General features: G+C 49.0%; 1 protein-coding gene, 1 long non-coding RNA gene and 1 pseudogene across 2 annotated transcripts; 1 reads left to right on the top strand and 2 right to left on the bottom strand.

Annotated features, from left to right (window-relative positions):
* Positions 1 to 250: 250 nt before the first annotated feature.
* On the bottom strand, positions 251 to 3,347 carry LOC120669945 (hypersensitive-induced response protein 4-like). The gene is made up of 5 exons (XM_039949868.1): positions 2,960 to 3,347; positions 2,097 to 2,217; positions 1,923 to 2,014; positions 1,186 to 1,282; positions 251 to 966 (listed from the first exon to the last, which is right to left on the bottom strand). Exons 1-5 carry the CDS (start codon positions 3,152 to 3,154, stop codon positions 605 to 607), a joined length of 867 nt encoding a protein of 288 aa, XP_039805802.1. The 5' UTR covers positions 3,155 to 3,347; the 3' UTR covers positions 251 to 604.
* Positions 3,348 to 3,940: 593 nt separating this feature from the next.
* Positions 3,941 to 9,258, bottom strand: LOC120670211 (annotated as a pseudogene).
* Positions 9,259 to 10,185: 927 nt separating this feature from the next.
* Positions 10,186 to 12,917, top strand: LOC120671357. The gene is made up of 3 exons (XR_005673610.1): positions 10,186 to 11,037; positions 11,126 to 12,476; positions 12,563 to 12,917. It is a non-coding gene; the product is annotated as an uncharacterized LOC120671357 (long non-coding RNA).
* Positions 12,918 to 14,887: the final 1,970 nt, after the last annotated feature.

Here is a 14,887-nt window from a genome sequence, read left to right as displayed (position 1 = left end):
GCCTGCAAACTTGGTCCAAGAAAAATCTTGGAATTCTAGACAGATTGGTGTGTGTGTGTGTGTGTGTGTGTGTGTGTGTGTGTGTGTGTGTTCCCTGCATTCATGCAAATTCAGCGTACTGTGAGCACAGCCAGCAATCTGGCATTGCAGCAAGTGACTGAGATGAACAGACCATACACGGAACAATCAAACCATGAGAATCTGTTCGGTGCCTCTTCTGCCAGAAACAAGCGTGCAAAATTACAGGAGCTGAGCCATGTAAAGATTTTCCAACCATATAATGCTTCAATTCACAAGTATTCTGCACAGGCAAAAATCCACACCCACGTATCAACTGAAGCGCTATACATTGTCTAAAAGGCCAGATCAGTATATAACTTGTCATAGCTAGAAAGAACATGCAAAAACACGTACGGCCTGGACATTATCTCATACGAAAATTCATCCACACTAGTTTCAGGACCGCATACAACTCCAGGTGACAAGCCGAAAGTCCTAGCACTCGTTATTTACCACTAACGATCTAATACTATAAACAGATTAGCCTGAGGCTCAGCCCGAGCTGAGGCGTCCCCAGCCGTGTGTGCCCACGTCAACGAGTGGTCTACACGTTGCTGCTCGAGGCCTGCATCATGCCGTCCCGGATCTGCTCGCTGATGTCTTTCACGTGGCCCGGGCCGTGGGGGATGAACACCGTGGTGTTCTTCGAGCCGTCCCCGAGCTCCTTGATGGTGTCAAAGTACTGTGTGACCATGATCAGGTCCATGACTTCTTTGGCGCTGGTGCCCGACACCGAGTGCGAGAAGTTCAGGATGTTCTCCCTGAGGCCGTCGGTTATAGCTTGCCGCTGCTTGGCAATGCCGACACCGGAGAGATATTTTGCCTCTGCTTCTGCTTCCGCCTTCTTCACCAAGAGAACCTTCTCTGCTTCTCCTTTGTAGACGCTTGCCAGCTGAAGCCTTTGGGCTGCAATAAGAGTTAATCAGTTAACTGAGCACATATGCAAATGGTTGAAAATACTACTTAAAGCCAGACATTAGATGAAAACTAAAAGGAAGCATGTCTACAAAAGGATAGCATACAAAAGCAACATTATGTTTTAATTTCATGAACAGAGCTCAGTTAACATTTCCCAAGCTGTATAACCTGGAAGCAGTTCTGCATGTAATAAAAACAGCACAATACCTGCATTTATCTCATTCATTGCTTTGCGCACAGCAGCGTCAGGAATGATATCAATCATGAGAATGTGCTCAATGCTGTAACCATAATCTGCCATCACCTGAACAGCAGCAAAAATTTATTTATATGCGAAGAAAGACAGAACAGACACCACATCCAAGAAAAAGGTAGAATATTGGATTAACCTCAAATACTTGACATTATATGATGCAGAGAAACAAGGTTTTGGGAGAAACCAAACAGTACAAATCCAATAAATTATGGGGCAAATATCAACCAAATAAGATTCCGATTTCATCAGAAACAAGCATAGTGTTCAAAATCATTAAGCATGTCACTTATCTAGAAACATCAATGCAGTGCTTGTCACACGACCAAATTCCATCAAATTATATTACGGACCTATCCTCCTTTTAGTATATATGTTAAACCCTTACTTGAAAATAAAGTGGGCCAAAATAGCATGATTAGGATGTACTGAACCAAAGCAAACTGTGAGAATACAAAGGGGCAAACTGATAAAGACTACGATCCGGTGGTCAGAGAATAGATTGCTAATTAAAAGCAGAGTATAAGCAGAATGTACTGGATCCATGAAACTATGCACCATGAATGAGCAATACATGTAACAAGTGAAACAAAAATAAGGTCAGATGTGGCACTGCACTAGTATGTGTGAATCAATAATTTTGAGGCAATCGTAGAACGCAGACTACCAGTAAAATTGGCCTTCAAATTACCTTTTCAAGCTCCTCCAGTACAGATTTCGCCACATCATTCTTTTGCTCGAAAAGATCATCCAGATTCATTCTTGGAACTATGGCCCGAACAACTATTTATCAGGAAAAATTAAAGTGTCAGCTTATACTTTAGAGAAACAGTACAAAATAACTAATTCAGCATTAACAATTCACCATCAAAGACGTAAGCCTGAATTTGCTGTTGGGGATTCTGCAACTCATAGAATGCATCATCAGCATTTTCCTTGACAACACGATATTGAATGGTGCAAATCAGCTGGACGAAGACATTATCCTGCAAAGGAAAAGCACGCCATCAATCGTTTCAACAAGAAACAAGTACCATATAAAACTATTTAGTATTTCAATTCATCTGTAAACAGGCTACACATCTGGCCCGACACAGTGGTTGGCATATGCGATTTAGTGTTGTTACAGCCACACTTCCAAATCTAGCACAAAAAAGGAGCGGGTCGAGTCTGTGTCGCCACAGAACAACTGCAGCATCCGGATCAGTTACTCCACAGCTCACAAATTTTACTACACAGAAACTCAAAATTCACTTGTCAGATAATGACATAATGCCATCAATGATGTTCTTCCAATATCCCAGAGCCGCACACTAATCTACAGGGAAAACAGATTACCACTACTCCGCAGACCATGTAAAGTGATTCCAATTCCCTTTGCACGGTAAAGCATAACCTTATCCTGGACCTGGAGTTCTGCAACCAAATGATACCCCCGGTCCACAGCATGATGCAATTTCACATGACCCCAAAAACTAAACCATCAATCTAGCACAAGTAGTCAAGTAGTACTGATCAGAACCGGACACAGCTGGGCAACTTCTTCACCGAGCACTGGTGAGTTCCAGGACCGAACCCCCCGAGATTGATCAATTCCAACATCTAACATAGGCAATTGTACCAGCACAGACGCAACCGAATCTATCTAGCAAGACAGCGCGCGATCAAGATCGGCAAGGGGAGCTACACAGCCTGGAACAGAACGGATGGGGGAAAGAACCAGCAAACCTTGGTCTTGGTCTCGACGCGGACGTCGAGGGACTGGACGCGGGTGGTGAGGGACCCCGCGACGCACTCCCCGGCGAAGGGGTTGAAGAAGTGGAGGCCCGGCTCGGCGAGGCGGACGAAGCGCCCCCACTTCTCCACCACCGCCACGCTGGCCTGGTCCACGCACCCGCAGAACACGAAGAACGAGTTCACCATCTCGGGCTCCCTCGGCTCCGGCTCCGGCGGCGACGAATTCCGCTCGGCCCTCGAACAGCGTCGCGTCGGCGGGGGATGGGATATTGGGATCCCTCGATCTCGCGCCGGCGGCACCACCCTCGCTTGCGTGTCCCCTCTGTTCTCCGCTTGCGAGCCTCCAAGTCGAACGATGGGCTTGGACGGTCGTACCAAGGTTTGCTTGGGCTATACTTTGGCTCGTTTCCATTCTAGCCTCCGCATGAAGAACCAAATGAAGTTTATTTGTAACATTTTTTCAAGGATGAATGTGATTTTTCGCGACGAATCTAATAACGGTAATTAATCAACGATTAGCTACAGTGATGCTACAGTAACCCTTCTCAAATTACACGTCCAAAAGTCTCATTAGAATCTTAGGGTTCCTAGCTCGGGGTTCTGAAATTAGTTTTGTAAACTGATTTTGTTTGACACCGTAATTAGCGGTCAAACAAAGCCTTTATTTCAAAAAAAAATGGTTTGCTTGGGCTATATTCGATCACGCGGCGCGACCTGAGAACTGAACGGGACTTGGATGGAAAGCAGTTTGTATCGCGGTCAAAACGGCAGGAAATTTCAGATCAAAACCAAAGCGGCACAGAATATGTATCTTGATCGAACGTTATCGATGTCACGGACTTCGCGTGACGTACTGAGTAATGACCCTGCCGATTCCTGCTTCGGATGGCGTTCTAATAATCGACAAGACAAGTTCAGATCCAGAGACTCCAAATCTTCCAAGATTGAAAACGGAGGCAAACTAATCACATGGAAAGCAGGAAGTGGTAGTGAAATCTCATCTTCTGTACTAGTCCAAAAACTGCGCCTTTGCAGCACGGTATGTCTATCTAAATTACAAAATGTCAAGGATAACAGAAGTACGAGTGGTAACAAGTTTCAACAAATACATGTTAAAAGTACAAAACCAATGCTTCATTGGGTTAACATATTCAAGCCACTCCAGCCGCACAGCACTCACCAGCGTGGCCATTTTGTGTGTTTAAAGAAAAATGTTTGAATAGTCGTCTCCGTTTCTTCCTTCAGACCACATTAGTCCATTCAGAATTCATGTCTTGGAACAGCAGCTGGGCTCACATATCTGATACAGACCAAAGATAGGCCTCTTGCTCCATTGCTTGCTTCTCGTTCTTTAGCTTGAACATGTCCTTCTCAAATCCTGCAAAGAAATGGGAATAAATTTAGAACTTGTGCAAGGTTCATGCCACAGTTGTTGCAAAAAATGTACACCAAAATACAAATTAGCCCAAAGGTCAGCAACCTTAAAATACACACAAGATATGCTGTGCAAATACCCAGAATAAGCTGGCCTATTGAACGTGAAGATTAGCATACAACGGAGAAACAGAAGAGAAAATTCCCAGTATAGCACTGAGTTAAAACTCGATTTCTTTTACGGCACTAGAAAGTTTGATCATCCTTATCTGACATCGGAAATTTTTATTTGTTCCTTTCTTGACACTTCTGTTATGTTGGCTGTTAAGTCTACCTGAAAAGACATTTTTGCCCCTCATATTTGTCTAGTGATATATGCTGAGTGCATTCAAGTTCTAGTGATATATTAAACAAACAAAGAATATAACTGGATCACTTTCCCTGAATTATTCTAAGCACAATGTTTTTTTTACAGCTTTAGTATGATAATTATTCAATGAAAAATAGGGACTATTTGTCCTCGATTCTAGAACAGTACGAACATGCATTCTCCAAAAACAGACATTCCGGTAAGTTCTCTGTAGGTTCCAACAATGCAGAGAGCACATAATTCTTTCGGGCTATATTTATTTTGATGGTTAGCTGCAGTTTTGCATGCTGCAGGTCATGTAGATTATGTTAATTAGTTACTAAAAGCAGAGGCTTGCATTGGCCTCCCTCCCTCCCTCTCTGTCTGTCTGTGTGTGGATATGTGTGTTGGTGGATATACGTGTGTTCTCCTCTTTGCAGTTCAAGGAAAAGCAAATCTGGCTGGAGAGCGGTGGGAAAGTGACCAGAATAGCCGCGGTCACTTAGCAAATACTAATACATTTTATTTTATACTAGCAAAACCATCACGTTTACCGCATCGCTGCCAACAGCTGCAGCCTGTAGGTATAGGTCTTGGTAGGAAACAAGCGGGGCAATCTGAAGTCAGTATGAGCCTGGACACATGAATGTCCTAAGGGGTATTTTGGTCCTTTTACTGGACATCTAACATGCCTGGTGTGAAACTTAACGGAAATTACTAACAGACCTAATGGAAGTGTCGAGAAAGGAAACCAAAAGTAAATTATGATGTCAATCAAGGGAATCAAAATTTTCCAGTGCTATATAAGGAACCAGATTTTAGTCCAATGCTATATAGGGAACTTTCTCAAAACAGAAAGCAAATATTTTCAGAGGTTCTCTCCTCTCCAACCATGTTCGTTCATCCATTCCTTAACAACCAAACCCAGTTTAAACAACCCATGCGGACAAACATCTTGTTTGAAATTTAATACTCTCAATGACAGAAAAGAGCTCTCAAGTTAATAACTACATTGACATTAGTGCTCCTACAGAATTTTACGGATTTTGAGCTCAAAACCACATGTTTCTTATATGGGCATGTGGTTAGTTGATGGGCATATTACCATGTTCTGCCAAGGTCAGCAAAACTCATGGATGCTATCATACAAGAAAGTTTGCTGATAAATAAACCCACAAGATATGCAAATGAACAAACATATTAATTGTGTGAGGTAACAGACACCTAGCACATATGAGTAGTTGGGCAGGTTAAAATGATGAAGCTTCACCTATTGCTATGCTCTTGTAAATTAACTAATTTACTACAATCTCTTAAAAGGAATATTAAGAAAGGCTTAGCAGAAAAGTGAAGTGAAGCACCCCAGACTATGGTTGTATTATGTATTAGTGATACACTGATACCAGCCTGCATATGCGATAGATGACTCTAAGCAGGAAGGTAACAAATTCAAACTCAGGTAAACCTTTTGCCACTTGCATGCTGCATGAGGACATGAGGTTATAAGCTAAAATTGGTAGTGACATTGTAAGGTACATACCATTACTGCGATCCACACCATCCCAGTGACGCCCAGGCTTTATGCCATAACGATTTGGAGGGGGATCTACTCCACGTTTCAGCCAATTGTGACTAGGTATATTTTGGGGAACTAGGAAACCAGATTCTTTCATCTTTTCATCGTCTCCAAAGTCTTCAAGGAGAAATTCTGGATCTTTTCGCTGCAATAAATTAGCACAATATCAGCAATTGTACAGAACAAATAGACAATTGGTGTTCAACAGGTTCAACCAAGCCACTCCAGTCAAATCACAGTTACCTTGACAAGGTGAGCCATAGGATCACCCCATCGGATTCTGTTTTTTAGCATAAGAGTCAAGCTCAGGGTCATCCCTACAAGGAGAACCAGCTAACCGTCAAATACATGCAAGGGAAGTTCAGACAGATACACACCTAATTAAACAAAGAATTGAGAAAAAAACACAGATAGGCAATCTGTCAAGTACCTTGTTCGAGCAAATGGTTTACTCTTCTCAGCTTCAAGCTCTTTTAATCTAGCCTCAGCTTCTCGCTTCTGCGCCAATCCTTTACCCCATTCTATATGTATTTCCTGCCCATGATGAGTACAACATTGGTCATTTTAAAAGCTAAAACAAGGAACTTGCTTGATTAGGCATATTTACAACTAGTATGGGGGAGGACAAATTTATCAGAACGCACAAATTCATCATAACGCCAGAAATAAGCTTCAAGTCTGTTCTGACTGTAACATTTATAGGTACTAGGTGGGGGAAGCTGCACAAATATATTGTTTAGTAGGTAATTCGATAGCCTACTGTACATTCTCTCTCATATGAACAGCTTAAAATCAGTGCTTAGAAACAATTGCTCTTTATAGTACTGGTGAAAGGAAAGATAAGTTTCATGACAGGTTTCACTTTTTTTTTAAAAAATGCAAGACATATGTCCTAATTACCAAAATATCAAGGCTCAAGACACATAAATGTGGAAAATTGCGCTCCCCAATCTATATAGTTATGGTAGAACCACATGAGAAATTCCATGCACCACAGAATATTTCAGAAGATACAGACACTGATGACTAGAAAATAGTGGTTCAAGAAGAACATCTATCAACCTTCGGCTTTTCAGATTCCTTTGACTTGCGCATCTCTTCTTCACTTATCCGTTTACCTGGAAAACATCACCAGCTATGTGAGTGCAAGAATATAGTACGGTGATATGGGTAAACAGACAACAAAATAACCAAAACAGCTGTGCATACTGCATATGCAGTACCTTCCTTGTCTCGGAATACAGCCTTTGCCCCTTTCCCAACCAATGAGGGATCCTGAGCTGCGAACCTAATAACAAAACAACAAATAAATATACAACAAGTTTCAATCAATGGGCAAGCATATCTATTCTTAGATGTGTAGCAATCACTCACTTGAGCATCTCATCCTCCTTAATCCTTCTGATGTCCTCTTTAACTTCCTCTGCTGTCATCAGTCCAGCTTTCCTCGCCTGTTTTTGGGCTCCTTCCTTCTTACCCTTCCTTTGTGGTGAAACATCCCCATCCTCTGGACTCTGCCCCCTATTTCTTCTTCTTGGAGGCGACAGATCATCCACCTTTGTAGAGTCCTGGTGCTTCCTCCTCTGTGGTGGCATGTCTTTGGGCTCTTTTGAATCATATTGGCTCCATCGCCGAGGTGGGGATATTTCTTTGGGCTCCTCTAAGTCATGCCCTGCTCTTCGACGTGGTACAGAGAGGTCTTGTGGCTCCTCTAAATCATGTCTCATTCGCCTCCGTGGTGGTGACATGTCCTGGGGCTCCTCTGAATCATGCCTACGCCTTCGTGGTGGTGACATGTCATGAGGCTCCTCAGAATCATGCCTCATTCGCCTCCGTGGTTGTGACATGTCTTGGGGCTCTTCTGAATCATGCCTACGCCTTCGTGGTGGCGAGGTGTCCTGAGGCTCCTCAGAATCATGTCTCACACGCCTCCTTGGCAGCTCGAGGTCCTGGGGCTCCTCAGTGTCATTACGAGCACGTCTCCTCGGTGGCGAGGGGTCTTGCCTTAGGACTTCTGTGGTGGTGACATGCCATCCTGATCAGCTGCACCGTTGCCCTTTGGCGATGGTGTGTCCTGGCGCCTCCGCCTCTGCCTCGGTGGCGACATGTCCTTCCCAGCAGCATCACCGGCCTCAGGTGAGGGTGTGTCACGCCACTGCCTCCGACGTGGAGGAGAACTGTCCTTGCTCCCAGCACCTCCCCGCTCCGGCGACGGCGTGTCATTCCTGCGGCGGCGGGTGGACCCACCAGCCTGCTCCTCCGGGGCGGCCACGGTGACCCACCCGCTGCCGTCCTCCACAATGGCGTTGTACGGCCGCGCCCCGCGTATTGCCACCAGGCGGCGCATCCGCTTGACCTCGATGTCCTCATCCACCAGAGGCCTGTCGTCACCTGCAACCGCAAACCCAACTCCCAATTCAAAATTCCTAGCCAATCCATCCAGAAGATCAGAACTAGCACTACGATTCAGGGTTTCGGGGCTCAGAAGTCAGAAGGGGCAGCGTACCTGACGACGCGGGCTCGTCGACCTCCACCCGCACGGGCTTCTGCCACACGGGGTCCTCGTCGACGATGAGCACCCCGCCTCCCCCGGCGGGGGGCTTGGGCTTCTTCTTCGTCTTCTTCTTCGCCTTCTTCTGGTCACCGTCGGCGCCCGGGCCCGACTGGTACCTCTTGAGGTACTCCTTCATGGAGAGAGACCCAGTGGGCGCGGACGCGGACGAAGGCGGCGGCCTCGCCGCCATGGCAGGCTGGCCCCCGGATCCCCAGTCCCCGAAAGCAAAGGATTGAATCAGTTGGCTACCCGAAGTGGTGGCTGCTTAGCCGAGCGACCGCCGCTATCCTGCTCCGCCCACCTGGGCAGCAACCGGGAGCGACGCACCGCGCAAATCCCTCGCCGCCGCCGGCGACCGGTGCGGCGGTGCCTGACGGGGTCGGAGAGATGCGAGAGGCTCCAAGCGGAGGGAGCGCGAGTGGACTCTTCTCCTGGGCCGGGGATATTTAATTTTTGAGTTAATTGGATCATGTTTCTGAAATACACTATTATTATTTTTTATATAGAAAACATATCATTATAATTTTACAGTTTTTGAAAATATACCACTACATACTCTTTCGATGTGTTTATGAAAAAATTAGAAAAATTAAATCCATAGCATCAAAAGATCGAAAGTTCAGAAAAATACCATTGAAAGATTGAGAGTTGGAAAAATATCATTGAAAGATTGCTCTGTTATCCATATCTACAATTCACGTTATATCTCTGTTATTTCTTGTCATGGGCCGGTCTGTGCAGCACTGGAACTCCCGCAAATCCTATCCATCTTCTGGATTGTAGGAAGAGGTTGGATCTTCCAATGTTTAAGATTCGTGCGGGCCACGGGAGCCGCACGATCTCCTCTCCTCTTGCTCGGCTCCTTCCGCCACCGTTAGGTGTTAGGGTTAGGGTTGGGGGTTGGGGGTTGGGGTCTGGGGGCGGGAGGTGGGGGGAGCGGCCGGCGGCGAGGCCGCCGGCCGGCCGGGGTAGTGGTCGAGGCCGGCGGCCTTTAGGGTCCGGGTTTCTGGGGGTTGGGGAGGCTCCAATGGCCGGCGGACCTAGAGGAGGTCGTGGGGCGGCGGTAGGACAGGCGGTGGTGGTGGTTCGGCCGGCGGCGGAGGGCGAGGCGGCGCGGGAGCGCCGCCGGCTGGGCGGGGTTGGATCCCCGGTGGGCGGTGGGCGGTGGCCGGCGGCGGGGGCGAGAAGAAGGTTCGGAAGGGTGAGCTCGAAGACAGCGGCGGGTGGTGGGCGGACGGTGCGGCGGCGAGAGCCGCCGGCCGGGGTGGAGGACGGCCGGGCGGGCGGAACGGTGCCAGCCGCCGTCGGAGGCGGAGAAGGTGAACAGTGGGCCGTTAGTGGGCTGGAAGGTAATAGCCCTATCCATCTTCCGTTTGATGTATAGGAGCCCCCGGAACTCCACTCATCTCCCCCATCCATCACCGCACCTCCGCCGTTGCATCTGTTTCGTCTCCGCCTCCGGCCTCCGGCGAGCACACACAGACGGCGGAGCACCCCTGCAAAGGTTGCTCGCACGCGGCAGCGGTGGAGCTCTACGCGGCCGAGCTCGTCCGCGGCGCGAAGCTCACCTGCCCGCGATTCGCTCATGTGTGGTGGCGGTGAAGGTCCGCGCGGTCGGAGCTGGCTCGCGCGTGTCTGAGCACCCCCGCGAAGATTGCTCGCTCACGGCGGAGCTCATGCTCCCACCCACAAGCGGTGGCGGAGCTCGCGGCTCCAGCGCGCACGCCCAGGCGGAGCTCACGCTCCCGCCCACAGGCGACGGCAGAGCTCACGGCTAAAAGGCAAGTTCGATTAGTTGTGCAGCCAGGAGGGCTAGTTCGGGATCAATTCGCACCAATCTTGCTTCCAGATGTTCGATCTATAGTGCGTAGGAAGTGAATCAGCATGATTGGTTTAATCTGAATTAGTTTATTGGAGTTTCCATCGATCTTGTTTTCAACGTTTCCTCTAGCTGCTCGAACGATATCGGGGACGTGGAGGACTGCGGGGTGTGCGTGCAGCTGCAGGAACCGTGGGGACCGGGAGTGCGAGGAGCGCCAGCAGGGAGGACGCGGCCAAGAAAAGCAAGCCGCCGCCGTCGTCTAGCGAGGAGACATGGGTGTGCACAAGCAGCGCCATGGAGGGCGCGACCTAAGATGAACAGTAGGCAAGAGTTCTAAGTTAATGTGGGAGATAACGTGAATGCTACGTATCAATAACGGAGCAATCTTTTAATGGTATTTTTCCAACTCTCAATCTTTCAATGGTATTTTTTAAACTCACCAACCTCCCATCTCTATCTCATTTCTCCCACATCATCGACAGCCGGAGTACCCGTCGGAGTGAACGTCGGGCCATAGCGCTGCTCGGCACCTGGCTGGCCACCGCACGCGCCTCGCCGGCTCCCCCACGCGCGCCGCCCTGCTACACCACTCTTGCCCGCCCGTGCGTGCCGCACCGCCTCTGCGCACGCCGCAGATCCTCTGTAGGCCCACGCAGTGCGCCCCGCACGCCGCGCCGCCTGCTACCGCCACTCCGCTCGCGCCCCGGCTCGCCGCGAGCCCCCTGCGCCATCGGCCGGCGCTGTGCAGAGCGCGGCCGCGGTGCTGCTGCTGCGGCGGAATAGGGCGCACCGGCTTCCTGTCCGGCGGAATCGACAAAATTACCAGAGCATCTCAGAAACCAATTGGTGACCTCACCAAAGCTTGATTTGATGTCCAAATCGACAACAATGCCTAACAGCTGTGTCGATTTGAGGTTGCTGTGGTGCTGGGCTTCACGAGTGCAGGCACTCCGTAGCTGGCTCCGGTCACCTGCTGGACCTCAATAGCCGCCAGCAACGATCCCCGCAAGTGCGGGGCGCACCACCACCAGCACACGGCGGCGTGCTCCAGGTCCCCGACGGGTGTCCTTGCTCAGCGGCGCGGTGACCGGGAGTCGTGGCACCCGTGGTGGTGGATGGGCATGCTGGACGCGCACCTGGCGTCGGGGTCATGGACACTGAACTGGGAGGGACAGGGGTAATTTGGTCATGAAAGATTTATAAACACGTTGAGGGGTATGTAATGTCATATTTTGAATAAAATGAAATTGTAATGGTACTCTTCGGATATCGCGAATAGTAATGGTGTATATAAAAAATGTGACAATTGTAATGGTATAGAACCAATTAACCCTTAATTTTTTGCCATTCTTACGGTTGGCCAGCATTCAAATGCCAGTTTTACGGATGCCCCTACATATTTGCCACTGGAGAGAGAAGATTTCATCATCTTTTTGCCAAATTCGTCGACGTGGCGCTCCATGTAGGACGGCCAGCGTGGACGGGGAGGGGAAAAAGACCCCCGTACCCGTGCGCTCGGTTGACCTAGCCCAAACCCGTCCCCATCCCCATCCCCTTCACGGCCGCCGCTCTGTTCGCTTGTTCTCCGCCGCTCTGCTAGCCCTGTTTCCGCTCTAGCTCGCCTCAGCCATGTCGCGCTGTCGCCTGGAATCGGCGGCCTCTAGGGGTAGTGCGCCAACAGCAGATCAGGGGGCCCTTCTCTTCGGCAAGGAGACCGGTTTTCCCCTGATCCGCTGTGATCAATGTGGCCTGGAGCGGGTCATTGAGCTGCGGTCTTGGACTGAGAAGAACTATGTTCGTGTGTTTTTCAGGTGCCCAAGAAATATCATTGGGGTAAGTTATTTTGTGCATGTTTGATTTGATTTTTTATTACATTTAGGGTTTTTCTTGGTGAAATCCGTTTTGTTGTTGTGGTGTAGGCGCCTGATAGATGTGGGTTCTATTTCTGGCAACGGGAGTACTTTGAGAAGCTTGTGAGCATGGGGAAGATTCCTGTGCTTGAAGACGCAGAACCAGTTAGTCCGGCTGAAGATGAAGCTGTTTCGAGGCTTAAGGCAGGAAACATAGCTACTGCCATTGGAGTTGAAGCACAATTGGAGCGTTTAGCTAGGACAGTGAAGATGTTGGTGTTTATAGTGTGTGTGTGTGTGTGGTTGTTACCACAATCTATGTGCTCAAGTAGAAATATGTCTGTATGTCTTGTTGCAATTCCTATGGTGGAACAATGGAAATTGTCTGCAACTCTATCTATCCAGAATGATGATTCAGGTTTCATTTCAGTATAACTCATTTGAATTGACAACAAGCAGACACATTCTAATAAAAAAACATGCATCAAAGTTCACAAGTTCCATGTCCAGTTCACCACGACCACATTACATCCTTAAATTCAGAATTTGGAAACAACAAAAGAAAGGTTCAGTGGCGACATTACAACTTCCGGAACACAAAAGAAAGGTTCAGTGGCCATCAACATGCATGTTCACATCAAAAGAGACAAAATAAGGTCCCCCAGCCGACACATCTATTTTTTGGACTTCTTAGTTGGAGTTGCCTTCTTGATCTTTGAAGCTAGCTGCTTCTTCTTGGGAGTTAATTTCTTGGCTGGTGCTGGTATTGTTTCAAGCGGTGGTGGATCATCCAAGTCTGCAACCTCCTCCACAGCTTGTGAAGGTCCTGGAGCATCCAGTGCCAACCTCCTGATTGGCAGTTAAATGGTTAGGTTATAGCAACAATAAATATTGAAATATTGAAATAACGTGCAATTAACAAAACAAACAAACTTACCTCCTTGTGAGTGGTCCAGGAACCTGAGATGCTTGAGCTGCCTCTGCTACTTGTGCTGCTTCTTGAGCTGCCTCAGCTGCCTGTGCTGCTGCATGAGCTGCAGCTCTAGTTCTAGGAGTATTTGGTGCTGATGTTGTAGCCTGTGGAGGTGCATCATCTGTTTTCGGTTTCTTCCTTCCCACCTTGGCCTTGGTCTTCCTGGTCCTTTTCCTCTTCTTAGGGCCGATCCTAATTGGCGTGCCGCGATGGAGGACGAGTACAAGGCGTTGATTGACAATGGCACCTGACGCCTAGTTCCTCGACCACCTGGTGCCAACGTCGTCTCCGGCAAATGGATCTTCAAGCACAAGTACAACTCCGACGGCTCTCTTGCTCGCCATAAAGCAAGATGGGTCGTTCGCGGGTTCTCACAACAGTACGGCATCGACTACGACGAGACGTTCAGTCCGGTTGTCAAACCGGCCACTATTCGGGTCGTCCTCAGCATCGCCGCTTCTCGCGCTTGGCCTATACACCAGCTGGACGTGAAGAACGCTTTTCTTCATGGTCATCTGGACGAGACGGTCTACTGCCAGCAGCCGCCCGGCTTCGTCGACCCCACTGCACCTGATCATGTCTGTTTTTTGCAGAAGTCCTTATATGGGCTCAAGCAGGTACCTCGGGCGTGGTACCAGCATTTCGCCACATACATTCGTGGCCTTGGCTTCGCAGCCTCGGCTACGGATACGTCTCTCTTTGTTTACAAAGAAGGTGCTGCCACTGCTTACTTGCTGCTCTACGTCGACGACATCATCTTGACGGCGTCCTCGACGGATCTTCTTCGCCGGCTCACAGGGCTACTCCACTCCGAATTCGCCATGACCGATCTCGGGGATCTCCATCACTTCCTCGGGATTTCGGTCACACGCTCGTCGGATGGCCTCTTTCTGTCTCAGCGACAGTATGCGGTGGATCTCCTCCAGCGCGCCGGCATGGCCGAGTGTCACTCCACGTCGACACCAGTGGACACTCATGCCAAGCTGTCGGCTACAGATGGAGCTCCGGTGGCCGACGCCACCCAGTATCGGAGTCTGGCTGGTGCCCTTCAGTACTTGACACTAACGCGCCCCGACCTCGCCTACGCTGTTCAGCAGGTGTGCCTCTTCATGCACGATCCACGGGAGCCTCATCTGGCGTTGCTCAAGCGGATCTTGCGATATGTGAAGGGTACGCTGTCTACTGGCTTGCACATCGGTGCTGGTCCAGTTTCTTCCCTCACTGCATACTCAGATGCAGACTGGGCAGGCTGTCCAGACTCTCGGCGATCTACTTCGGTCTATTGTGTCTTCCTCGGCGACAACCTGGTGTCTTGGTCCTCCAAACGACAGACTACTGTCTCTCGTTCGAGTGCGGAGGCCGAGTATCATGCTGTGGCGCACGCTGTGGCTGAGACATGCTGGCTTCGGCAGCTTCTTCAG

The sequence above is a fragment of the Panicum virgatum genome, chromosome 4N (assembly GCF_016808335.1).
Source record: "Panicum virgatum strain AP13 chromosome 4N, P.virgatum_v5, whole genome shotgun sequence".
Lineage (NCBI taxonomy): Eukaryota > Viridiplantae > Streptophyta > Magnoliopsida > Poales > Poaceae > Panicum > Panicum virgatum.
This window is presented reverse-complemented; position numbering and strand designations above follow the sequence as displayed.

What these genes read in the sequence shown, in the direction of transcription:
- LOC120669945 (XM_039949868.1), bottom strand. Translation starts at nt 3,154, where the DNA reads ATGGTGAACTCGTTCTTCGTGTTCTGCGGGTGCGTGGACCAGGCCAGC. An exon ending in GCGTCGAGACCAAGACCAAG is followed by an intron (nt 2,218 to 2,959) that starts GTTTGCTGGTTC and finishes TTTCCTTTGCAG; the next exon opens with GATAATGTCTTCGTCCAGCT. An exon ending in AATGAATGAGATAAATGCAG is followed by an intron (nt 967 to 1,185) that starts GTATTGTGCTGT and finishes CTCTTATTGCAG; the next exon opens with CCCAAAGGCTTCAGCTGGCA.